The 24,611-nt window shown below is 42.2% G+C and overlaps 2 protein-coding genes across 2 annotated transcripts; both read right to left on the bottom strand.

Annotated features, from left to right (window-relative positions):
- Nucleotides 1–2,136: 2,136 nt before the first annotated feature.
- tspan17 (tetraspanin 17) lies at nucleotides 2,137–14,590 on the bottom strand. Its single transcript, XM_042339964.1, has 8 exons — nucleotides 14,415–14,590; nucleotides 10,592–10,642; nucleotides 9,589–9,735; nucleotides 7,749–7,919; nucleotides 7,202–7,327; nucleotides 6,479–6,526; nucleotides 5,556–5,672; nucleotides 2,137–5,372 (listed from the first exon to the last, which is right to left on the bottom strand). The coding sequence occupies exons 1-8, from the start codon at nucleotides 14,493–14,495 to the stop codon at nucleotides 5,307–5,309; spliced, it is 807 nt and encodes a 268-aa protein (XP_042195898.1). The 5' UTR covers nucleotides 14,496–14,590; the 3' UTR covers nucleotides 2,137–5,306.
- Nucleotides 14,591–15,993: 1,403 nt separating this feature from the next.
- On the bottom strand, nucleotides 15,994–24,585 carry LOC103186956 (eukaryotic translation initiation factor 4E-1A). Its single transcript, XM_042340055.1, has 8 exons — nucleotides 24,581–24,585; nucleotides 23,090–23,096; nucleotides 21,763–21,869; nucleotides 20,276–20,371; nucleotides 19,444–19,507; nucleotides 18,510–18,623; nucleotides 17,300–17,439; nucleotides 15,994–16,300 (listed from the first exon to the last, which is right to left on the bottom strand). The coding sequence occupies exons 1-8, from the start codon at nucleotides 24,583–24,585 to the stop codon at nucleotides 16,186–16,188; spliced, it is 648 nt and encodes a 215-aa protein (XP_042195989.1). The 3' UTR covers nucleotides 15,994–16,185.
- Between the last annotated feature and the right edge of the window lie 26 nt (nucleotides 24,586–24,611).

Raw genomic sequence — 24,611 nt, 5'->3', positions numbered from 1 at the left:
TTTGTTTCATTTTTATTTCCATTTCACAGGCTATTCTGTCTCCATAACAAAAAACATGACACTTCATAAGTGAACAGTGCAGTGTGTACCAGTTGGAGAGTCTATGAAGTGAAGAGGAAAGCATCAATCACTGACACTAAATTGTGCTGTGCCAGTTACAACAAGGCAGTCCATCATGTTATATTAATGCTTCTCAACCAAAAGGGAAAAAAAGACAAACCTGGCAGTTATCGACACAGAATAGGATAATATGAAGATTCCCAGCCATCAAAGACCACAATCAAGTGAGAACGTGTTAAACGTGGAGGGAGAGGAATCGGTCACAGGCCTTGGGACATTTTGGGGCTGGAATTTGCTGTCCAATCTTAATAGTCCGTGAATGCACCTTCACCGCACAACACTGCGACAATCTGCAATCCAACCCCGACAAGCATGATGAGAACATCCCCAACCAGCATTTCTGCCAACTTACACTGGAACTTAACTTACAGACGATTATCATCAGCACGAAGCCAGTATCCTATCCCTTCCCCCACAAAATACAGTCAATCCACTTTACAGTATATTCTGTGATGCGCTTTGAGACATCTCAATAATGTGATAAGGCGATACATCAAATGCAAGGATTATTAATATTATTAAGAGGGAATTTTATATAGATGCCCAATGGTTAAAAAAACAGCCTGGCATTTACTAAAATTGAGGTGATTCGTTCAGCCAGCTCTGCTCTTCCAACTGCTACCAATTCCCCATCTTCCCCTCCGGTCCCTACTCATCCCTCCCTCCACATCTTCGAACCTGTTTCCCCCTCCTTTCTCGCCACCATTATGACCCATATGAAACCTACCACCTGCTCCCTCGAACCCATTCCTACCCCTCTCCTAACCTCCCAGCTCCACCTCGTTGCCTCCCCTACTCACCAACATCATAAACCTCTCCCTGTCCATTGGTATTGTTCCCACTGCCTTAAGAACAGCCGTTATCACCCATATGCTCGAAAAACGTTCCCTGGACCCATCTCTACTTTCCAATTATCAACACATCTCCAACCTCCCTTTCCTTTCCAAGTTCCTGGAATGAGTTGTTGCTTCCCAGCTTCACCCCTTGCTGTCCTGCCACTCCCTCTACAAACCCCTCCAATTGAGTTTCCGTGCTGCCCACAGCACAGAACCAGCTCTGATCAAAGTGACAAATGATATTTTGTCCATCTGTGACCAGGTCTCCCTCTGTCTCCTTATCCTCTTTGACCTCTCTGCTGCCTTTGATACCATTGACCACTCTATTCTCCTCCAATGGATCTCCTCACCTCAACCTTCATGGTTCTCTACTTGACTGGTTCAGATCCTACCCCACACCATCTCCATCCTGTCTCTACAAACAGCTTCTCCTCTAGCCTATCACCCCAACCCTTGCCCTGCTTCCCATCCCCCAGTTTAAAATCCTTATCTTCATCTTTAATGCCCTCCACAGCCTTGCTCCTTCCCACCTCTGTGACCTGCTAACTCCATATCAACCTGTCCTCTCGCTCCAGCAGGCTCCAGCCTGCTCTACATCTCCCACCCAGCCAGCCCCACCATCAGCAATCAGTCCTTCAGCCTCTGCCCCCACCATTTAGAACTCAATCCCAGTCCTTCACCTTGCTCCCTCATCTCAAGGACTTCTTCAGCCACCCTCCTACCCCTACCCTACCTGCCCTCCACTCCTGATTGCATCCAAATCCCTGACTGTCCAGCGCGTTGGGACATCCTCCTAATGTGAAAGGGCTTTACAAATGTAATTCGCTGTTGTTTGCTGTTGATCTTTTATCCTGCGGATTTGGGTCAGTTTTAATGCCTCCAGAAGGCATGGAGCCAGCATAGTGCATTATGCCAATATCTCCAGGCTGTTGGCGTCTTTTTTTCCAAATTTTTTTATTATTTATTGGGGTCTGTTCAGACATCCAGACTGACCACAGAGATCATCACTGGAGTCTTGCAGGAGGTTGAGGTACATTTGGTCAGCTCCTAAATAATTTCATGTGCAACAACTAATACCATTAACTGTGTGCACAATACTCGGAAGGGCTACTTTCAGTCTCTAAGCAAATTTGAACAAAGTGCGAGGTAAATGCAAATCTGGCAATGTAGAAACACCACAAACTGAGAAATAAAAAGTTTTATTGTTTAACATGGAGTTATAAAAGTCAAATCTATACTGTAATAAAATTCTTCTCACTTATCATCCTAGTACACAAAGCAATCATCTTTATGCCAACACTAATTAACTCATCAACATCAAAGGAAATCTGGAAACCCCGACACAGGTCTGAGTCACGGTGGGACTAAAGTTTTCAGCTTTATTGTAGGCCACAAAGTTTGATAATCACAGAGGCTTCATTCACCTGGAATTCTCAGTTAAAAAAACACCATACAACAGGATAACGAGTGTAATGTTCTTGTAAAACTATTAATACTGTGTAAAAGTATGTCAAACACAGCCCTGATACGAATTTAAACCCCTTCAACCAGACAATGAATAGTGTTAGGTGCCTGGAACGCAAATGAAAGGAGCAGAATTATGAATTACATCCAGAATTCATTATTTGTATTCAATTAAGAGTACAACCTTGCAATACAATGCTGAAATGACTTGCACTGCACCAAGCTTCTGTTAAAAGCTTCAAAATGAAGCCATTACGGAGCACAATTTGTTACTCACTGTACATCGTTTTCAATGATTTTAAGAGTTACATCAAATTCTTTTGCATCTCTTTTTCGGAGGTGCGATAAAGATCGTAACAGTTACTGACATTCTCAGTCGGAACGAACGTGCATTTCACAACCTCAAGATGGATTAGAAAAAAGCAGGTTGTATTTTACGATGGCCCGAGACGACCACCGTTCATTCTCCCTACCCAAATATATGGAAGAAAAGCCGACTGGGACGTAAGTGTTAGTTTGCAAAAACAATACTCCAAGGATTCAGGAATTTGTGTGGCTAAGTAGTAGTTATTCCGAAGGAATTCTGAGGTAACTCAACCAACAATAGCATCCATCTCGCAAATTACAATCTGCAACCAATGGCCCTGAAAAGTGTGCTGTGCATGCTGTAAACTCCTGATAACTCATCACTCCAAGGAAAAAGGGGCTCAGTGACCAGTTATCCAGAGTGGCGAGTTGTTAGGCATATGTGTGAATGAATACATGAATAAATAAGGCCGGAATATTGATAGCATGATGACTTAAGTGGCAGTGGCAAGTTAGTCAGGGTCGAGTTATCCGGAGTTTACTGCAGTGAACGGAGCTGTTTATCTGCCATAACAGAAAGCAAAGTTGAACAGTTTTTGGTCTGACGTTGTGATAGACCAGCACCAGATTCCTTGTCATGTTGTTAGGATGCATATAAAACAGAATAATTACAATCATAAAAGGTCTTTACAAAGACTGTTGCATTTTTTTTATATATAAAGATGGGTTTTCAATCATCAGGCTGACTAAAACAAAACACCACCAGGACTCGGTTTACTGCTTAGAGATGGTTTTGCTTTAACAGAAGATCAATACAGTTATTGCAACAAGAGGGGAATGGGAGAGGAAGATGTATTTGGGAATTTAACAAGCAAAGACTGTCTGTTAACTGTAGATGAGTAGTAAGATGTTGACATTTAGTCTTTAGTCTCTGAAAAATTGGCAATCTAGTTCCCTAATGTTACATTTCCTACTGTGGAAATGTATTAAATTAATACAACTCATGATTTCAAAATATTTCCTATATTTACATTCAAACTTAATTGCATTATTGGATGAGGGCAAAACCTTGGGCAAGTTTCCTTACTCCACACGCTGATAATAATCCCTCAAGAAAAAAAATAAATTGGTCACTTCAATCCATGACTGTTTTGTGCGCAATTGGCTGTTGCGTTTCGCCCAAAAATATACAGTCAATTCATTTTAGTTACAGCGCTTTGAGACATCTAGAAGACATGAAAAGCGCTATATCAAATACAAGGATTATTATTACTATTATGTGATGCTGATGTTTCAATACCCAGATTTTTTAAAGTAATTCATTGTTTTCACATAGCAAGGAAAAGAATAAAGAATGTGGTCATCTTTGTTTGATGAACTTGGTTGCCTCTGACCTTATATTACTATCAACCTATTATTTTTTCACTTTAACAACTGGAAGGAAGGAAGCTACAGGTAAAGACGAAAGTTTAAACTAAAATATAAACTCTGCAGAGCAATGCTCAAATCCAATACAACAACTTGCACTTATATAGAGCCCTTCATGTAGGAAAATGTCTCAGAGATTTAACGAGCGATGTGAAACTGAAGTGATCAGTAATGAGAAACCTTCATGTAAATGACAGCTTAAAAGTAGCAGCAGACAGACATACAGGTGTTTATGCTCCTTGGCATCTTGACCAAGTATGATAGCAATAGTGTTTTAATACCATGTACAATAACTTAAGGTAACCTTCCTGAGAGGACAGATTTGCACAGCCATTTTAAAAGGCATCTTGGTGCAAACTATGTTTTTTATATATTGTAAAACTAGAAACACTTATGTAGCATCCACCTGCAGATCCATTTTAAGAATAACCATTGATCTCCTTAAGTTTCCACCTCTCGATATATCTCATTAGCGCTTGCAGGAATACAAGCCATCTCCAAACAATTTAAGTTAATGCTGAAACGTTGCTAAGGTAAAACATGATTGATGTTCTCCACCTCATACCCACAAAGGAGGCACATCTAAACAGTGTGAGTTTAAAACAACAGACTGAACCACATGTATATAAAAACAATCAGTTTCTACTTAGCTTTTACACTCGAGTGTGTACAGGCTGATTAATCGGCCACTGCACAGCACTGGTTCATATATCTAATCATTGACCTTGCAAAACGTCCTCACTACACGACTGGACTATTTAATAGCCCATATTACAATACCAAGAGTCGTTGCAATTCAGCCAATTATTATACCCCTTAACCCCATGTAACTTCTAAACCACATGAACTTTAAAGTAACGTAATACATTTTGGCATCCTATACACAAGACAAAAAACATTACGAAATATTCATTAACTACAAACTCTAAAAATCCCTTTAAAATCATTACCAACGATATTTAACAAGGTTTTTGTTTGTTGCAAAAAATCTAAATGTTCTACAGCAGCTCTCGTGTTGTTTTCCACAGGTCTCGGTAATGACAGGAAACTGAATTCATGGCCAGTGCTCTGCAGTGTATCTTCGTCTGCTGTGCAGATTTCAGTTCTGCCAAATGTCAGTATGTGTTAATTGCCAATGTCCAGTCAAAATTTCTACCAGTTAGCTTTGACAGCTTTAATGTCAGCAACCAAATTCTGTGCCAGGCAAATTCCAAATATCTGAAAGAAAGCAAAGTAAGTGTACCAGATTTTGATATAAACTCCAATATTCAATCAGAACATGAAAAACATGCCGAGAGCAACAAAGCAGCAATGGGATATTAATACATATAGATTTTTGTGGATCACCAGACTTATATTTTACTTTGTTAATGCCTGTTTTTTAAAAAATAAATCACTGACCTGCAGTAAAGCAACAGCAATGAAAATTACAGCAACCACGATCAAGTTTTCTTGCAACCACTTTTCAAACTGCCCAACGCATCCTTTAGTGTATATGTAATTTTGTTGGTCTATTTCCTATGGACAAAGAAGAACTGGTGATTATAATACAACACAAGTACACAATGTCAACCCTTTCGATTTCTGAGATCCACAGTTGAATGTAGCCCAGGCTGAGGACGTAAGAGACTGACATGAAATGAAGTTAACCCTGCTCAAAGCGCTGTTCTATGAAGCGCTTTGATACATCTAGAAGACGTGATAAGGATCAAATGCAAGGATTATTATTATTTATTATTACAACTCAGTTCCAAGTGGCTTGTATCCAAAACACAAAGTATCCAAAGTTCCACACACACAAGAAATGTTTGCTTAGAAAACAGTTACAATAAGGGGTGCTTGCTGATATTAGGTGAAGGGATATTGTACAGGAAATTGCTCAGCCCACTACCCTTTGCTAACTTGGATATGGAGTGGAGATTGAAAAATAAAATATTGTTCCCAATCAGTAACCTCTCGATGAGGAGTACAGAGAGAAACAAAACACAACCAGATAAATAAAACCAACACAAATAAAAGGTAAGAAGTGGAATTAATTGGTACAGCGTAACATAATAAATTTGCATGAATATAACATTCAGTCTATTTAGCGATACAGTCCAATCCCTAAATTTTGTTCTCTGCCAAAATAAATTTATTGTGTTTCGGCAGAAGCACATCTGATACAATCTGCACGGATCCACATTTCTTCCTGTGAAACAAACAATGCACACATCTGTTTCCCACCATGTCTGTTCTGTTTATTCTACCTCGCTAAGTGTGTAAAGCAAGTATGACCTCCCCCTCTACCTTCCTCTAAAGAAAATTGAATCATTCACACTCACCATTTTCAACCTGACATCATATCCGCACTGGGTATTAATGACATCCTCCTACAGACAATAAAATCTTCTGATCACACCGCACAATCTCTCAAAATCACAGTAAAAACATAGATATTATTACAGTACTATTAATTATTATAGCAATTAAAAACATTTCTGCACATCTATTCATTAATTACTTGACAGTAATGACCTACAAACCACTTTCTGAGAAATCATGATGTGATAAGGAACTATAAATATGCAAATTCTTTATTGGAATAACTGAATCTGGCTCATTGGTTAAGTAGTCAAAGCATTGTGCAAAAAGCTGACAGTGCCAGGATTCTTTCAGGGAATTAGAAGATATGAGTTGTACTTTAATGGGAAAAGCGATGTGGATCACTGCTCGTTAAACATCCGAGTCTCCAGGACACAGGACTCTGTGCGTTTAAAAGGCAACATTGCTACCTTGCACTTCAGAGTTGGGTCACATATACTGATATTTGAACAAGTGATGATTCCTTTTCTGTCTGGATAATATACAGAAATCTAGAGGCGCAGATTACCATAGGAACATAAACCACTGAGGTTTAAATAAAGAACCCATAATATCCCATCACAGTGTTGAATCCCAGTTTACTTATCTACTGAACAAGATAGCAAGTGACATTCATACACAGATTCAGAAGTATTTAAAGTATACTTATAAAGTATGTAAGTCCAATTTAGAAGTATTCCTACCGCAGGGTCTTTGATACAACAGGAAAACGGAACACCACATTTCTCTCGACTTGGGTTAAAGTCTGTACAGTTAAAGTAAATATTTAGATCCCAGTCAATGGGTCCTCGAGCACCACAGCATAACCACTGAAAACAGACAAAATATTGTAAAGGTTAACAACATTTGGTCCTTCCTAAACCGACAGTTAATAGTGGGTGAAAGCACCAAAATGTGCTTGTGTAAAATAAATATACAGTTGTATTAGAATTCTCTCAGAACCCGATTCACACGCAATTGTCATTTGAGAGATTCAAGAGTGTCACAAATTCTAACCTATTTCACAATATTCTGATGCGAAAAGGTCATTAGAGTTTAAACAGATCAAAGTTTACAATTCTGCTGTGCCTCTCAATGGGGAAAGAGGGAAGAGCAAACATTCAGTGACGCACATACGAGAAGCCCACGTTCATGATAGAAAATAATGCCATAGAATTACAGCCTCCCAACCTCTCTCTTGCTTTGCCACTTTTCCTTCATGTCAAAAAAAAATGGTTTTCATTTACTTACATACTCCTGTGCAAAATCAATAAGGTTTTGAAGGTCTATGTCATCCCTATAAGCTTGAACATTTTTGTTGATAAATAAATTGAGCTGGTCCTTGATCCAGTCTTTGAAGACAAACGCAAGTATTCCTGCCGTTAACTCCAAGAAGAATATCAGACCCAGAAATACTGAGAACTGTAAAGAAAGAAAACAAATCAATACTATGTACCAATAGGCTGTCAAGTCAAAGCCGATCTCCACTGAGCCAGTTCAAGGCACTGCAACTGTGTGTAGCACACAGCTTTTGTTCAAAAAAAAATCTTTCATCTGGAAAGCTTTGCTGCAATAGCAATATTGAAACTCTGGAACACTCTTCCTCTATCCCCACCACCTTGTCCCTTCCTTACCCATCTTCAGATCTTGCCTGAAGACTTTCCTCTTTGACCGTGCTTACGGTCACCTCTCCCCTCGGCTCAGCATCGTGCTCCCGCCACTGTCAAGTGCTCTGGGACACTACCCTGTGTGAGGGGTGCTATATAAATGTAAGTTGTTGTTTATACTTCCAGTGCTAAGGAAAAGGTAACCACATGCCTAAGGTGGTGGGCAGGATTAAGCCCTTTGCAAAAATTTTACTCGTTAAACCTAACCAAAATGATGAGTTCCCAACATTCTTAAATGCAGAATGCCAGAACTATAATTTTGTTACAAGAAAAGTGGCAACTGATAACAATGACCCAGAAATAAAAGGAGTTTTTGTTTCCAAAGCAGCAAAGGAAAGCATTTTGATCTCTGTAAAAGTGTGAAGTTTGAAATTGAGGAAGAAAATATTGCACTGGCTATGAAAAGTACAATTTCAAATTAAGGTTCTGCAAGTCCTTGTGGATGTCATTAACAGCCCACTTTTGGTAAGGGAAAATCTCTACACACACAGCCCATCCCACAACTGCCATTCAAAAGATAGAAACATAGCAATTCATGACAAACAAACACCATCCTTGCTGCCTCAGACAAGAGGCTAAGTAAATATACAAGCTGCTGTGTCATTAAGTTAAATAGATTCTGCTATCCCTGCCAGTCAAATGATTCGTACACAATCAGACTGCCAAGCAATAATGCTCGTCACAAGAGCCATCTGTTTGTTGCTTTCAACCATGACACACTGACTCACAAATAAAAGCAAAAAACGATAATGATTAATCTACTGATAATGTAAAGAACATCACTCTGGTATGCATTTTGAGGCAATTAGGTCCCTCTTAACTCTCCTTATTCATCTTATCTCCTCGATACATTATAGCCTAGACCACACTGAGGACGGTTATTTAATAAGTAAAATATGTAAAAGCTAGTTTAGGTGTTTTAGTGGAATATATTTACAATCAGATTTTATGTAAATCGTACATTAACTGCTGCTTATTTGTTCCTTCAAGGATTAGGCTGCAATTTAGCTACAGCTTCTTTCTGACAAACCATCCAGAGTATTACGTCCATTCATTCACTATAGTGAGAATAATAATCAGTGCATTTGATATAGCCCCTTATCAAGTCTTTGAGTAATTACACAGAATATACTGTAAAGTGAATTGACAGTACATTTTGTGGGCGAAACACACAAATTCTGCACAACAGTATTATTATGTTAAAGGATTATTACCCCCGGAAAAGCGATCCGCCAATCAACTAACAAGCGGGTTCCTACTTACTGCTGGGTAAACAGAGGGATGTGGAACAAAGAAACTTGCCAAAGGTTTTGCCCTGCCCAGCAATCAAACCCAGGTCCTCTTGCTAATGAGGTGAGCGCTCTAACCACTAAGCCACAGGATTCCATAATGATGTAAACCGACTGATTTCTCCCAAAACTTACAAATTTCAACAGGAAGGTGTTTTCTCGGAGCGCACCAATGCAGCCAGCAAATCCTAGAATGAACATCACTGCTCCTACTACGATAAACAGCCAGACAGGGTCAAATCCTCCCAGGTCTGTGATGGAAGAGATGTTGGAAAGCACACCCTGTGAAGAAACACAAAGAAAAGAAGTCAGGTCTCGCTTCTGAACACTGGAACTATTTGCTGAAATAAATGCATCATCTTTGTCATTTTTAAACTGCATTGGAGGACTTAAATGTTGAGGCATTCATTGTACTTTGTTAAATTCCACTGTAACATTAAACAAAAAAATTGTGAACCTTTAAAATGAACTGTTACGTTCATCAAAAATGTGCAATTTATGAAACTTTAAATGCAAAAATTCCTTCTGTTAGTTACAATGCCAAGTAGATCAAAATCTGAATTAAGACAGGGCTCAAAAACATCTCTTCATCCTTCCATGCAAAATAGAAAAGAATACCCTATAGTTAATATGAAAAGATATATTCTATTTATTAATTAAAAAGAATGCAATTTTAGTGACAATCTCAGTGCCATGTGGTGTTAATTTAATATTTAAAACTATCTGACCAATGCTGATAATTTCTGGGAATATTACAATTTCCATTAAGAGTGATTTTTTTAGTACTCGTTTATTGTACATTTTTTCCCAAAACCAAACATACAAAACATTGAATATTTTAATAAAGATTCTATGCAGCAAGGATGATCACTTGCCATGCTCCTTACAGTATTTTCAAGTGAAAACAGATTGTTCACATATTACCTAAACTGAATCCAAATCATCTGTTCTGGAATAAATTGTGCTTTAACCTTTATCCATCTGGTGCTCAACTCTTCCACTGTTAAAACACATGGTGCAATTTGGTCTAGAAGGAAGTTGTATGCTCCAAACAAAAATGAAGAAACACACATTTGCACGAATGCTGTACAAACAATTTAATACCAGGAATTATACATTCAAATAGTGTCATAAGTACCTTCTCAGCCCACGCCCAAAGACCAACTGCAAGAAAAGTTGCTCCGAGCATCTGCAAGACAGATAGAAGACAAAGACACGTCAGCTATGTATGTTATTGCCTGGACCAACAGACAAGTACGGCAGTCTCGTGGCTCTGTCCGTGTCTGGTGCAGGCAGGAGGTGGTGAGCTCCTGGAGCCCCGCAGACAGGACACTGGTCCTGAGTGGCTGTTTTTTGGCGGATCTCCAGGTCCTTTGGGCCTGCGCTGGCGTGTGCGTCCCAAATGGGTCACCCAGTTTTTGTTAAAGAAGAAAGTTGCAACAATTTAATATATGCTATTTCTGCATGTTTAGTTTTTAACCAATAAATTGCAAAAATGTAGGTTGGCAGTAAAATGTACCTCAACAGCAACAATTCAACTCCCCGCAACTTTCCACAAGTTTGCCAAATTTCTCCACAATTTTTGAGAAACAATTCCTCACTTTTCTATTAGCCCAGGTTATTGCACAAAGACTTGATATTTTGACAGAGATGACAAGAGTCTCTAAACAAAGTGTCCTTTGAGACAGCAATACGGCTATAAAATGTACTTCAAAGAAACTCCACTATTTGGGCAATTACGATCATTCTCCATATTCTTAAAACTAAAGAACCAAGATTGATGTCCAACAAATATGCATTCTTCGTACCAAGGTGAACTTCAAGGTTATGGTGAGCTTTACAATATGCGGCAAGTCTCAATACACTGCCTAAAAAGGAGGCTGTGCTACTCATTTTAATTTCACTCAAGCCCACTTTTTGCAGATAAATTAGAAACATAAAATGGTTCCAATATTACACAGATTAAAAAATACCAATCAGCTTTATAGAACCAAAACATTGTGATGATTAAAAAAGACTGAAAAAATTAAAAGGAAAGAACAAAGTTCCAAATTTAGACATTTTAGATCATGAAAAGAATGTCATTCAAAATTGAATTGCATGCCGCACTCGCTCATCTCCCAGGCAACACACTTTACAGTCTGACAAATCTGCTATTCATTGAACGACCACTACTGCATGTAATTAGAGGGAATATTGAACTACAGTACTTCGTTATAACATGATTTTAATAATTCCTTTTTCTGTATAATAATCCCGTTTGCGTGCAAAATAATCTTAATTGTTTACTGATTTTTAAACTGTATCAACAAAAATTAGGATCAGATAAGAGTAACAGCTCATTCACAAGGCATCACTTCCATCAGTATTTTCAACTTCGGAGGATCACTCAATGCTAACCTTGGATAAGAACCAGTCTCACTAAAAGTAGAATTTGTAATGGGGTGTCAATGACCAAGCCAGGGCTTTCCCCTTGCCTTATGTTAACAACCTGGTACAACATTCTCCTGGAATTCCTGCTTACAATATAGAATAAACCCCCAGAAACTATCTCAGCAGGTTTTCACACCTCCCCGCCCTGCTGCTTTCACAGCCTCTCTTTTTGTTGGGATTTTTATTCGTAGTACAGGAGGAGGAGGAGGAGAGACAGTAGTGGCCAATACGAGAGCAGAGCAGGTTTTTTTGCGGTTACCATGTGTGAAAAAAGCAGCTTTGATAATTTTTTTTAAAAAAATGTCATTTAAACCTGCAAAAAATATTAAATAAAAAACTTGCTTTTTTCATCCTTATCATTTCATTTTCATCCTTACCCCATTGAAGAGCTGTTTCCCAAAGTTTCAAAAGCACTAAAAACCCTAAATGGATCCACTCAACAACAACAAGATTCCATTTATAGAGCGCCTTTCACATCAGGACGACGTCCCAAAGCAAAGGACAGTTGGGTCAGGACCCGAGCAGGGGGGAAATGGTCAGGGTGAGGGGAGGGAAGGGAGGGAGCGAGGAGGGGGTAGAGAGTCGAGAGTGGAGCTGAAGGCTGAAGGTCAAAAAGAAAGGTCTTGAGACCGGCCTTGAAGGAGGAAAGGGAGGAAGCGGCGAAGGCACTGGAGGATGGAGTTCCAGAGCCTCGGGGCTGAGAGGCTGAAGGCCACCGATGGTAGGGCGGTTGGGGCGGGGGATGGGGAGCAGACCGGAGCCAGAGGAACGGAGGGTACGGGCAGGGAGGTAGGGGGATAGTAGGAGGGAGCGAGGCCGTGAATGGCCTTGTAGGTGAGGATGAGGATCTTGAAATCAATCCTCTGGGGGATGGGGAGCCAGTGGAGGCGAGCGAGGGTGGGAGTGATGTGGTCGCGGTGTCTGGTGCGGGACAGTACACGAGCTGCAGAGTTCTGAATGACCTGCAGTGTGGAGGGAGGGGCGGGAAGGCCGACGAGGAGAGAGTTCCCATAGTCCAGCCTTGAGGTGATAAATGCGTGGACCAGAGTTTCAGCACTCTGCCACTACCCATATATAACGAGGCAACAATAGTAATAATCCTTGCATTTGATATAGCGCTTTTCATGTCTTCGAGACGTCTCAAAGCGCTTCACAGGATAGACTGTAAAGTGAATTGACTGTATTATTTTGTGGGCGAAACGCGGCAGCCAATTGCGCACAGCAGCGTCACACACACATCCGTGGATTGAAGTGACCAATTTATTATTGGGTTTTTTTCTTGAGGGATTATTATCTGACATGCGGAGTAAGGAAACTTGCCAAAGGCTTCGCCCTGCCGGGAATTGAACCCAGATCGCTCGCTTGTGTGGCGAGTGCTCTAACCACTGAGCTACTGGACTCCACGCATCCTATTAGGACACAACAAGGCTTCCTAATAATATTAATAACATATAAGAGACATATAATATTGGGATAACATTTTTTTTGGGGGGGGGAGCGCGAAAGTGTTTAGGCTCCAAACCGAGTTGAATTTATAGCCAAAATCTTGGGTACATAAAGAAAGAGAGGGGGGGGGAGGGAAAGAGAGGGGGGGGGAGGGAAAGAGAGGGGGAGAGGGGGGGAGAGGAGGGAAAGAGAGGGGGGAGGGAAAGAGAGGGGAGGGAGGGAAAGAGAGGGGGGAGGGAAAGAGAGGGGGAGAGGAAAGAGAGGGGAGGGAGGGAAAGAGAGGGGGGGAGGGAAAGAGAGGGGGGGAGGGAAAGAGGGGGGGGGGAGAGAGGGGGAGAGGGAGAGGGGGGGGGAGGGAAAGAGAGGGGGGGAGGGAAAGAGAGGGGGGGGAGGGAAAGAGAGGGGGAGAGGAGAGAGAGAGGGGGGGAGGGAAGAGAGGGGGGGAGGGAAGGAGAGGGGGGGAGGGAAAGAGAGGGGGGGAGGGAAAGAGAGAGGGGGGGAGGGAAAGAGAGGGGGGGAGGGAGAGAGAGGGGGGGAGAGGAGAGGGGAGAGGAGAGAGAGAGGGAGAGAGGAGGAGAGGAGAGGGGAGAGAGGAGGGAGAGGAGAGGAGGAGAGAGAGGGGAGAGGAGAGAGAGAGGGGAGGAGAGAGAGGGAGAGAGGAGGAGGGGGAGGGGGAGAGGAGAGAGAGGGGGGGAGGGAGAGAGGGGGGAGAGGAGAGAGAGAGGGGGGGAGGGAGAGAGAGAGGGGGAGAGGAGAGGAGAGAGAGGGGGGAGAGGAGAGAGAGGGGGGCGGGAGAGAGAGAGGGGGAGGGAGAGAGAGAGAGAGGGGAGAGGAGAGAGAGAGGGGGAGAGGAGAGAGAGAGGGGGAGAGGAGGAGAGAGAGGGGGAGAGGAGAGAGAGAGGGGGGGAGAGGAGAGAGAGAGAGGGGGAAGGAGAGAGAGAGGGGGGGAGGGAGGAGAGGGGGGGAGAGGAGAGAGAGAGGGGGGAGGGAGGGAGAGGGGGAGCCCGGGGTCTGGCGAGAGGCCGGGAACAGGCGTTTACTCGAGGCCGAGGCCTGTCGGGGGACTCGGACCCGTCACTTACCCAGAAGACGATGTTGAACGCGAACAGCACGTACTTGACGCAGCAGCTGACCTCGGGCCCCTTGAAGTACTTGCCCGACATGGCGGCGGGGAGGCCGGGGCCGCTGTGAGGAGGCGGGGAGCGCGCGGCCCTCAGACTCGCACTCGGCCCGCGGCCATGGCCCGCCAACCGCCTCCTCACCCACCGCGCATGCGCCGCTTCAAACTCCCTCCGGCCGCCACCAGAGGGCGCCGGCTCCTTTCCCCCCCTACTGCGCATGCGTCGCTCCGAAATCCCCTGCCCTCCGCGACCACCGGAGGGCGCCCGCTGTCTGCAGCACTGCGCAGGCGCGCCCGCCCACTCACACGCTCTCGCCCCGCCCCCCCATCCTCTCTTAAAGGGACAGGCACTTAAACATTGGATTTTTAAAAGGATTGCAATAAAAATAAAAAAAATGCCATTGGTTGGCTCCAGCCCATTTCAACCGCTCCTGAGGTTAAAGCCAGTGATAATCCTCTTTGCACTGAGCATTCGGACCAACATTGACACAAGTGCTCTTGAGATGCTGTACCCTCCAGCGAAGGGCACCGGTGTAGGTCGACCGTACTTTGTGAACCAAATCCAGGGACATATATTTTTTTAAAAAAAATAACTCCCCAACAATTGCTGATTCTGACAGTTACTAGAGAAGCCCGTGTTAGATTAATGCCTGCGATTCTATGATGAGCCTTGGGACGTCCTCCCGACGTGAAAGGCGCTCTATAAATGGAATCTTGTTGTTGTTGTTGTTGAGTGAATCTGTTTTATGATGTTATTGTTCTCCCTCTGTTTGTTGCTGAACTCAAGAACGGGGCAATTTTGGCCCCAGGGACACAATAGCTCATCCGAAGACTGTCTCTGGAAATCAGGGACCTACGGTCACCCTACTATGCAAATGCGGCTATTCAAGTACTGAAAATAACTAAAATAGGGCACAAAATCTGACTGTGATAATTACTTTTTTTTTCTTAAGTGTACAGTTCAAGGCTAGTTCCCAATGTATTGCACTCAAACAACAATACCAGAAAACAAGTTGATGATGATCACACTGGCACTTTTTTTTCACAACTTTTACAATCTTGTACAATTAGAATATTTGTATTTAAAATTAAATAATTAAAAATCTTGCCACAGTGAATGAGTGCCATACACAGAAGCTGCAATTAGTTTCAACCCAAACTGCCAAATAGTATTTTTAGAAATATTTGGCAGAGTAGGACATCATAGATATGTAATTGTGTTTGGGAATACTGGAATCATTTGCTATTAGTAATTTCTCAAATGTGGTTGGGAATACTGCAATCTTTTGCCACTAGTAATTTCAAGATGCAGTTGAAACAAAAAGTGTGTTAAACTATAAAACACACCTGTCATGGCCAATATACAAGAACACCAAACTTCACAAGTGTTACATGGATTGACACAAAATTCCAGTTATGCACTTCATTTTTATTGCAGATCAGTTTTTTCTAAGTGAACATTTACAGCCTCAAAACCTACAACATTCTAGAAGTTAATTTTGTCCAATTGCTGGACTGTGGAATGTATAAAGATACAGGGTCATGCAGTCTTGCAACATACTTGTACAGTAAATGTTATCTTTTCACAATGTCAATTGAAAATGTTAACAAAAAATGCAAAGTCACAGTTCAATCAACAAAATAGTGAACATCTTAGCTGCTGTGCAAATTCAGTTTGTAGAATACGATGAATTCTGGTCCCCCCGCTCTGGAAGTGACTATACAATATCCTCTCAAACAACAAACTTATTTTGAATCCCCAATCCACTCTTTGTAGCCGTGTCTGCGTGGGCTTGATAGCCAATCACAACCTTCACTGGAAGACCTAACTTTTCCTTGTAAATCTTCCTACAGCAAAAGAAACAAAAGTCTGTCGTAAGGCCTGCTCCACGTCCCCCGCCCGGTCTGCCCCACCATCAGATCTTCAGCCTCTCTGCCCCCACCCTTTGGAACTCCATCCCACAGTCCCTTTTCCTCACTCCCTTCCTTGTCTCATTCAAGGCACATCTCAAGCCCCTCTTCTTCAACCACGCCTTTGGTCACCCTCCTTGCCCTACCCTCCGTGCCCTCCACAGCCCCCTGATCCCAACCCCCTGCTTGGGTCCAAATCCCTGACTATCCGGCACTTTGGTACATTCCCCCACTGCCACCACCAATGTGAAACTTGTTGTGCAAATAGGACACAACATAGTAAATCGCTGATCAGAGTTTTCCAAACATCAAGCAGTGAACTATAGATAGGGTTCCAACTTTTATACATTTTTTTTTTAAAAAGTCCCCCAAAACACATTCAGGTAAAGTCTTCCTGTAATACTGCAACCCAACAATCCATACACATGTATACACAGATTACACAAAAATCAACAGCCAACACTGAACACACATTATTGGTGCACACACTCAGCATTATTAATGTGAGGGGCAGAAAGCAGATTGTACTTCATGAAGTGCAAAGAACATATGTTCAAAGTTAGATCATCCTTCACTGATCATCAGTGCACTTTGTCTGACAGAAGTGCCAACAGACAGTAGTGTCTAGACAGCCGCAATGCTTAGTTATAGTACAGTAATATTCTGTGAAGAATAGATCCTTGATTAACAAGGTGAAATGCCTTGGTTACCAGAGTAACAATGGAGATTAGAAATCTAGTTTTTGTTCCATAGATCAGAAGTGTTAAGTGTTTCCATTCCCCATGGTTTGGTGTTCACGTTGTGAAATGTTGTTAATTTCACAGAATATGCTGTAACATGAATTCACTGTATGTTTTGTGGGCAAAATGTAATTCAGCTATGTTGAAAAGATTGGCAGCAAGATTAGAGAGAGTATCACACAGTCAGCCAACTCACCCTATATGTAAAACTGCATCTCGGTTTTCAGTGTCTCTTGTCCAAAGGGCTATTTTATCTCCTTTGGGTCGAATATTGGTTACTGCACCACATACATCGTCACTATAATGATCAAAAGCTTCCCCAATAAGACATAGCAACTTATTAGTGGTGGGGGAGGGAGGGGGAAGAGGAAAAGATTATTACTACAAAAACATGTCTGGTTAGTTTCTAGTATTACATTAACAAAATAGCAAATTAATTCTCTGGAGAACCACAATTAGTTCCATTATTTCACGGTTGTGTATGATATACAGGATAGATACACTAGTTGGAAACAAATTATCTAGTGAGAGAAAACTGCAAGTTATTTTGTGAAGCCATATTTGTTCAAATAAAACAAAGGATACACTTCAGAATTACTTTGTTATTTGTGGATGTTCCTTATTATTGTTAGAAGGAACAGTCTTGCCAGTGACAAATGCAACAATATTTCAAATTCCAGTCCTGAATATTAATTTCACGCTACTGAAACTCTGGTCCACACCTTTATCACCTCAAGGCTGGACTATGGGAACTCTCTCCTCGCCGGCCTTCCCGGCCCTCCCTCCACACTGCAGGTCATTCAGAACTCTGCAGCTCGTGTACTGTCCCGCACCAGACACCGCGACCACATCACTCCCACCCTCGCTCCCCTCCACTGGCTCCCCATCCCCCAGAGGATTGATTTCAAGATCCTCATCCTCACCTACAAGGCCATTCACGGCCTTGCTCCCTCCTACCTCTCCAACCTACTATCCCCCTACCTACCTGCCCGTACCCTCCGTTCCTCTGCTCCACATCCCCCGCCCCAACCACCCTACCATCGGTGGCCGGACCTTCAGTCTCTCAGCCCCGAGGCTCTGGAACTCCATCCCCCAGTGCCTTCGCAGCTTCCTCCCTTTCCTCCTTCAAGGCCGGTCTCAAGACCTTTCTCTTTGACCTTCAGCCTTCAGCTCCCCTCTCGACTCTCTACCCCCTGCTCGCTCCCTCCCTTCCCTCCCCTCACCCTGACCATTTCCCCCCTGCTCAGGTCCCGACCCAACTGTCCAGCGCCTTGGGACGTCCTCCCGACGTGAAAGGCGCTCTATAAATGCAATCTTGTTGTTGAATATCTAAGACAATCCTACAGCTTTCTGTGGTTGTGCTCATGTCAAACAGACCAAGTCTTCCACACAAGTTCAAAACTCACCGTTTCCAACCAGAATTGATCAAGTTCAACCAATCTCTGTTGCTTGGAGAGTGTGATTAACCATCTTCCACCACATTTGTTTTGTTTGTCTTCCCACATGGGCTCAATACCATCCTATGGCATAGCACGAAACTAGTTACTAAACATTTTATTGGATATTTTAAAAATTCTAAGGAATTGAGAAAAGAATCTTTTAAATCTGTTGGCTTTCCGCTTTTCCTACGGAGGGGAAAGGAGGATTCCGAAGAACATGGAAACAGGAGTAGGCCATTCAGCCCCTCGAGCCTGTTCCACCATTCTATAAGATCATGGCTGATCTGTACCTCAACTTGAATTACCCACTTTTGCCTCATATCCCTCAATACCCTTATTTAACAACTATCTATCCACCTCAGTCTTATTTATTAATAACATTTTATTTAAATTTTTTTTTAAAACTAGGTTTGTGGGCCAGGACACTCACTACTGGTGAAAACATCCGCTCCAGAGCATTGAAAACTCAATTAAAAATTTGTAATGTTGATAAAGGAACATGAAAAGCAGACGGGAAGATTGGCAAACATGCAGATGAACAACAACATGCATTTATGTAGTGTCCCTTCACCCAGAGCAGCATCTCGGAGCCTGAGGCCAAGCCAGAAGGAGGTGACCTTAAGCACAGCCAAAGAGGAGATCTTCAGGAATAGTGAACAGCCCACTAAAATCTCGATAAATAAATGTGACCGCTGTTTTGTTTTATTCACCCAATTCTTTTCAATGTTGAGCCACAGATGACCTCCCAGACTGTGTATTCGTGTACCTCTCCTTTAGAGGGCACTGTAAACATACTATTTATTCCTTAACCTACAGTGTGCTGGAGATTATCAGTCAGTGCACACCTTGTACAACATTTCATTCATATGTTCAACCTGGTCGTCTGTTTCTCATCACAAACCTTAAAGAGCGAGTAATCACAGCCTGGCATCAGCTTGCTGGAAAGCTGAATATGATTGTATAATCTGTTAAAAACAAAAGGCAAGGAGAGGGATAGAAAGAAAGTTTAAAAACTAAACTTCCGCAAGATCTTTGAGCATTGTTACTGAAACAACTTACATAGCACATTTCACTTCAAGAGGACGTGCTAAGGCACTTCACTCAACAGACTTGGTCTCGTGATCAGCTATTGCAATCTCCCCTGTGAGCAGGTTCATTTAATTATGGGGTGGGGGGCAGGGAGTCATTTAATGCCAAGCAGCACACATGGTCATTTAACATGCTCTCACTGCATCAGGCAGTTTGGGTTAATGAGGTGGATGGAGGCTCCTAAGATAACTAATCAGGGGCTTTTCTTCTGAAAATTAAACTCATCGCAACAAGGAAGTCATTTCAAGCTGCTGATTCCTTCATCTCGTTGGTAATGCCCCGAAATTTTAGAGCTCTCTCCCCCCAATGCCTCTGCCTTGTCTCCTTCCTTCTCATCTTTTAGACCACAACTGAAGATCTTCCTCTTTGACCGCGCTTACGGTCACCTCCTCTCCCCCACCCCCAAACCAGCTCAGCGGCAGGCTTCACCACTGTTTAGCACTCAAAGACGCTGACCTGCATGAAGGGCACTATGTAAATGCAAGTTGCTGTTGTTCGGATGTAAAGATTCATGAGGCAATGGGTGCTGGGGGTGGGGGAGATAAGTAAAGTCTTTGGTTTACTAAAGACTTGTCCCTTCTCAAGCGGTTATGCTTTTTTAGCATTTGATTCCATTCTGTTGAGCTGTTAGTCTCATGACTTACGCCCAAAAATCTTCTACGGTGTCGAACTTTGTGACCAGGCGGAGGTTGGCCTGCCAGGCTTTGCTTTTATCATTTTTGAAGAACCAGAGAGTCCACCTGCGAGAGAGACAAGAAAACACACAGACCAGAGGAGAAACAAACTAGTGCAACCACCTAAAGCAGCAAACAGCAAACCCTCACACTGCTACACTCTGTGAAGCCACAACAGAAAGTAAACAGAACACCGACATCCACCAAAAGGCTGTGGATGTTGGATTCTTTCACATTTACAGAAGTAGATAGATATTTGTTAGGTCAGGATATTATTAAGGGATATTGGGCAAGGGGAGGTACCGCAAACCTGAGGTACAAATGAGCCGTGATCTTATAAAACGGTGGAAAAGGCTCGAGGGGTTGAATAGTCTACTTCTATGTTTGTGGAGTCCTGTAGCTCAGTAGTTAGAGCCTCGCAAGCAAGAGACCTGGCTTCGATTCCCGACAGGGCGAAATGTTGGGCAAGTTTCCTTACTCCACACCTGGCAGTAAGTAGGAACCCAGTTGTTAGTTGATTGGCAGATCGCTTTTCCGGGGATAATAATCCTTAAGGAACATAATAATTTGGCTGCCGCGTTTCACCCACAAATATACAGTCAATTCACTTTACAGTGTGTTCTGTGAAGCACTTTGGGATGTCCTCCCGACGTGAAAAGCGCTATATCAAATGCAAGGATTATTATTATTATTAATGTTTAATTATTATTGTTTCCTAAAACAAAATCTGCCAAACGATAACTCCACACTGATAACTAATCAATGCAATTAACATTTTCCAATTTTATAAGAAAGAATTCCTTCATCCAGAAAAAGCATGTCGTACTAGGTTTAAAAAAACCTAACATTAAAAGTTTTTGCTATGAAAACAAAAAATATTTGTTGCATTTGATTTAGCACCTTATCATGTTATTGAGATGTCTCATATATATATTAATAAATTGGAAAGAAGAAAAGGGAAGCAGAATGGGAATTGGCAGAATACCTTCCGGGGTAATAATTCCTTAAAAAACTTATAATAATTTGGTCACTCAATCCACAACTGTTTGTGGGACACTGCTGTGTGTAATTGGCTGCCGCATTTCGCCCCAAAATAGACAGTCAATTCACTTTACAGTATATTCTACGAAGCACTTTGAGACGTCTCGAAGACATGATAAGATGGTATATGAACAACAACAACTTGCATTTATTATAGCACGCTTTACACCGGACGGTATCTCGAAGCGCTTCAAATGAAAGGATTATTATTATAAGAAATGTTCAAATGTCTGACAATAACTTGCATTGATATAGCGCTACTTCACGCAGAGCAGTGTTCCAGAGCTGACATTTGAACACAGCACTCATGCGCTTAATCACCAAAGTATCAAACCGGAAAACATAAACCAGCCAGCCTGGGAGGACTGATAGTTTGCTGGACCTCCCAGGGTGGAGAAAGAGGATGCTCAATTTACCTGTTCTGTAAAGGATGCTTCAGGTAGGGCTCGAGAGTCGGACTGGCTTTGCTGGAGGGCCTGAAACCTTCCTCCTCTTCAGGCTCTTGAAGACCTGTCAAATGGACCTTAAGAAAAAAAGCACATAAAACCAGGTTGGACAACAATGTAATGCTAATTTTGCTGAAAATATTCCCAATTTCTAAAAGCAGGGAATTTTATTTTTAACTGGAAAAAGGCCAACCAACGCCCAGATTTCAAAACAATCGCCCCAAATTTTATGGAGAGAGAGAAAAAGATAATGCAAAAGTTGCCTCTCATTCTCCTGTAGTTTTATAATAAAACAAATGAGATTTTTTTTTCTTCAAATCATAATTGTCACACAAAGCCAGGTCAGTCTCCAACACAGTCCAAGGGATCCAAAGCTGGCTGTCACCCTGAAAGTTTCAGTGCAGTGTGGAGCTTTCTGGAATTTGTAGATTTGAAAGCAAAGCCATTCCTGCCACACACACAACGCAGGTGGCAACCAAGTTGTGTTTGTAAAGGGGAGACCTCCTTGTGAGAACTGGTTAGCAGGAGGACTGAGTGAAGCTGTGTAAAGGTCAAGTCAGTAAATTGGCCTTCGTCACTGGAGATGAAAGAGCTCCTACACGCTGGTTCCCCAGCGCTTCACAGCAAAGCTCCACCACCCTCTCTCTGCTCTCAACCACCTTACTCAATGACGCGCCCATTGAACAACCTGTCAACTCACCAAATGTGCCATCGCCATTACTGGGAATGTGTTGAAGCCAAACAGCCTCCCCCAGTCACCTTTATCAGCCTCTTAAACAGTAACTTGTTAAAGCACTTGGGTACAGCTGGGTTTGCTGATTGAGAAGCCACAGCCTCTATCAAAATAACTCCAATTGCAGGAAACACCCTGATTGCTGGAGTGGGGTGAAGGGGGGAGGGGAAGACTGTTGTTCTCATTCAATGGACAATCCTGTGTTTTAAGTTGAATATTCCTTCTTTCTGTGGCCTCCCATGATTGCAGTTATATATTGGTGCCTAGTGTTCTTCCCATGTTTGATAACACTATAATAATAATAATACTGCATGGATTTGATACAGCACCATATCACGTCTTCGAGACGTCTCTACCTATTGAAAAATCAATTGTTAAATTCACTTTACAGTATATTCTGTGAGCGCTTTCAGGCGTCCTGGACGTCCTCCCAATGTGAAAGACTCGAAGGCGTGAAAAGCACTATATCAAACAGAAGAATTATTATTTATTATTAAAAGAAAAGGGAGTTTCTCTTGCCCGGTGTCCTGGCCGATAAGCCCCCAGATAAATTTGGTCACTCACTCCATGGCTGCTTGTGGGACATTGCTGTGTGCAAATTGGCAGTTGCGTTTACCTGCAAATAAAGTCATAAGAGTTTATGGTACGTCCCACAAAGAGCTTTGAGACATTCTGCCAATATGAAAGGCGCAGTTTCAATTTAAGGAAAATGTATTTGTTCTAGATTTCATTATCAGGCTTACGTTCCAAGATATACTTTTAATTACAAGCACTTCTGTTTCTTTGTCATCAACTGAGACAAGTCACTGACACAATGTGAACTGATTAAATATGTGTAAGTTGATAATTATCACAGCACTTCCACTGTCACACAAAGTAGAGCCATATTCACCCAAATTTAACTGCCAAGGAATCAAACCCATGTCCTCTCGCTTGCAAGGCGGATACTCTAATCAATACGCTACAGGACTCCACAAATCTATGCTTGTTGGTTTCCTCAGGATTGGAAGGGGTCTTAGATAATTTATCACATGAAACACAACATTATAATGTTTACATTAATAAAAATTTGCAGAAAGAAATAAAATTCAGATGCTGAAAGATTGTTTGCATTTGGTCAACGGAGATGTAATATTAAATATATTTTTGAAACATTATTAGAAGCAAAGAAAATGAGCCACTATTTTTGAAATTATAACATAACATAACACGTAGGAGCAGGATTAGGCCATTCGGCCCTTCGAGCCTGCCCCGCCATTCAATCATGGCTGATCTTCTAATCTAACTCCAGCTAATAACCTGACCCTGCCTTATCCCCATATCCCTTAATCCCTTTTGCAATAAGAAATCTATCTAGCTCAGTCTTGAATATGTTCAAGGACTAAGCATCAACAGCCCTTTGGGGTAGTGAGTTCCATACATTGGCAGGGGTTAGTGTTAGTCTGTGGCAGACCAGACATATTGGATTTTTCTGTAAGTGGTGTAGTAAATCACTTACGGGAAAGTTGGACAGATTCCAAGTCTGGGGCAATGATCTTATTGATTCCCGACGTAATGAAACTTGTGAATGGTGCTTGAGTGTTTGTGATCACAGCCCAATGAAGACTTTTGACATATGTTCACCCATCTGCAGTGTTAAGGTTTCATGATCATAGGGAATGGTCACACTGAAAAATGGGCGCTTGCAATCCTTTGTTTAATGAGATCATACTAGTCAGCCTCTGCACGCAAGGTGATGTATATAATAATAATAATAATCCTTGCATTTGATATAGCACCTTACCGTGTCTTCGAGATGTCTCAAAGCGCTTCACAGAATATACTGTAAAGTGCAGTGACTGTGTATTTTGTTGTCGAAACGAGGCAGCTAATCGTGTACAGCAGTGTTCCACAAACAGTCATGGATATACTGATTGGGAAAGACTCCACCAACACACTGATCGCTGGTCAACAACAACAGATTGTATTTATACAGCACCTTTCACATCAGGAGAACGTCCCAAGGCATTGGACAAGCGAGAGTCCTTTCATTAATGTTAACGTCATTAATGTTACGTCATTGTAAGGCGTGCAACATTAATCAGGC

Source organism: Callorhinchus milii, unplaced genomic scaffold, assembly GCF_018977255.1.
Source record: "Callorhinchus milii isolate IMCB2004 unplaced genomic scaffold, IMCB_Cmil_1.0 Scaffold13, whole genome shotgun sequence".
NCBI classification, from domain to species: Eukaryota; Metazoa; Chordata; class Chondrichthyes; order Chimaeriformes; family Callorhinchidae; genus Callorhinchus; species Callorhinchus milii.
This window is presented reverse-complemented; position numbering and strand designations above follow the sequence as displayed.

Bases quoted from the DNA above. Each gene is read 5' to 3' on its own strand.
- tspan17 (XM_042339964.1), bottom strand. From the start codon at position 14,495: ATGTCGGGCAAGTACTTCAAGGGGCCCGAGGTCAGCTGCTGCGTCAAG. The intron at 6,527-7,201 runs GTAGGAATACTT...TATTGTCTGTAG, and splicing joins GTTGTATCAAAGACCCTGCG to GAGGATGTCATTAATACCCA. The intron at 5,373-5,555 runs GTCAGTGATTTA...GCTTTCTTTCAG, and splicing joins TTGCTGTTGCTTTACTGCAG to ATATTTGGAATTTGCCTGGC.
- LOC103186956 (XM_042340055.1), bottom strand. The intron at 20,372-21,762 runs GTAAATTGAGCA...TCTCTCTCGCAG, and splicing joins AAGCATCCTTTACAGAACAG to GTGGACTCTCTGGTTCTTCA. The intron at 18,624-19,443 runs GTTTGTGATGAG...GCTATGCCATAG, and splicing joins GTGATTACTCGCTCTTTAAG to GATGGTATTGAGCCCATGTG.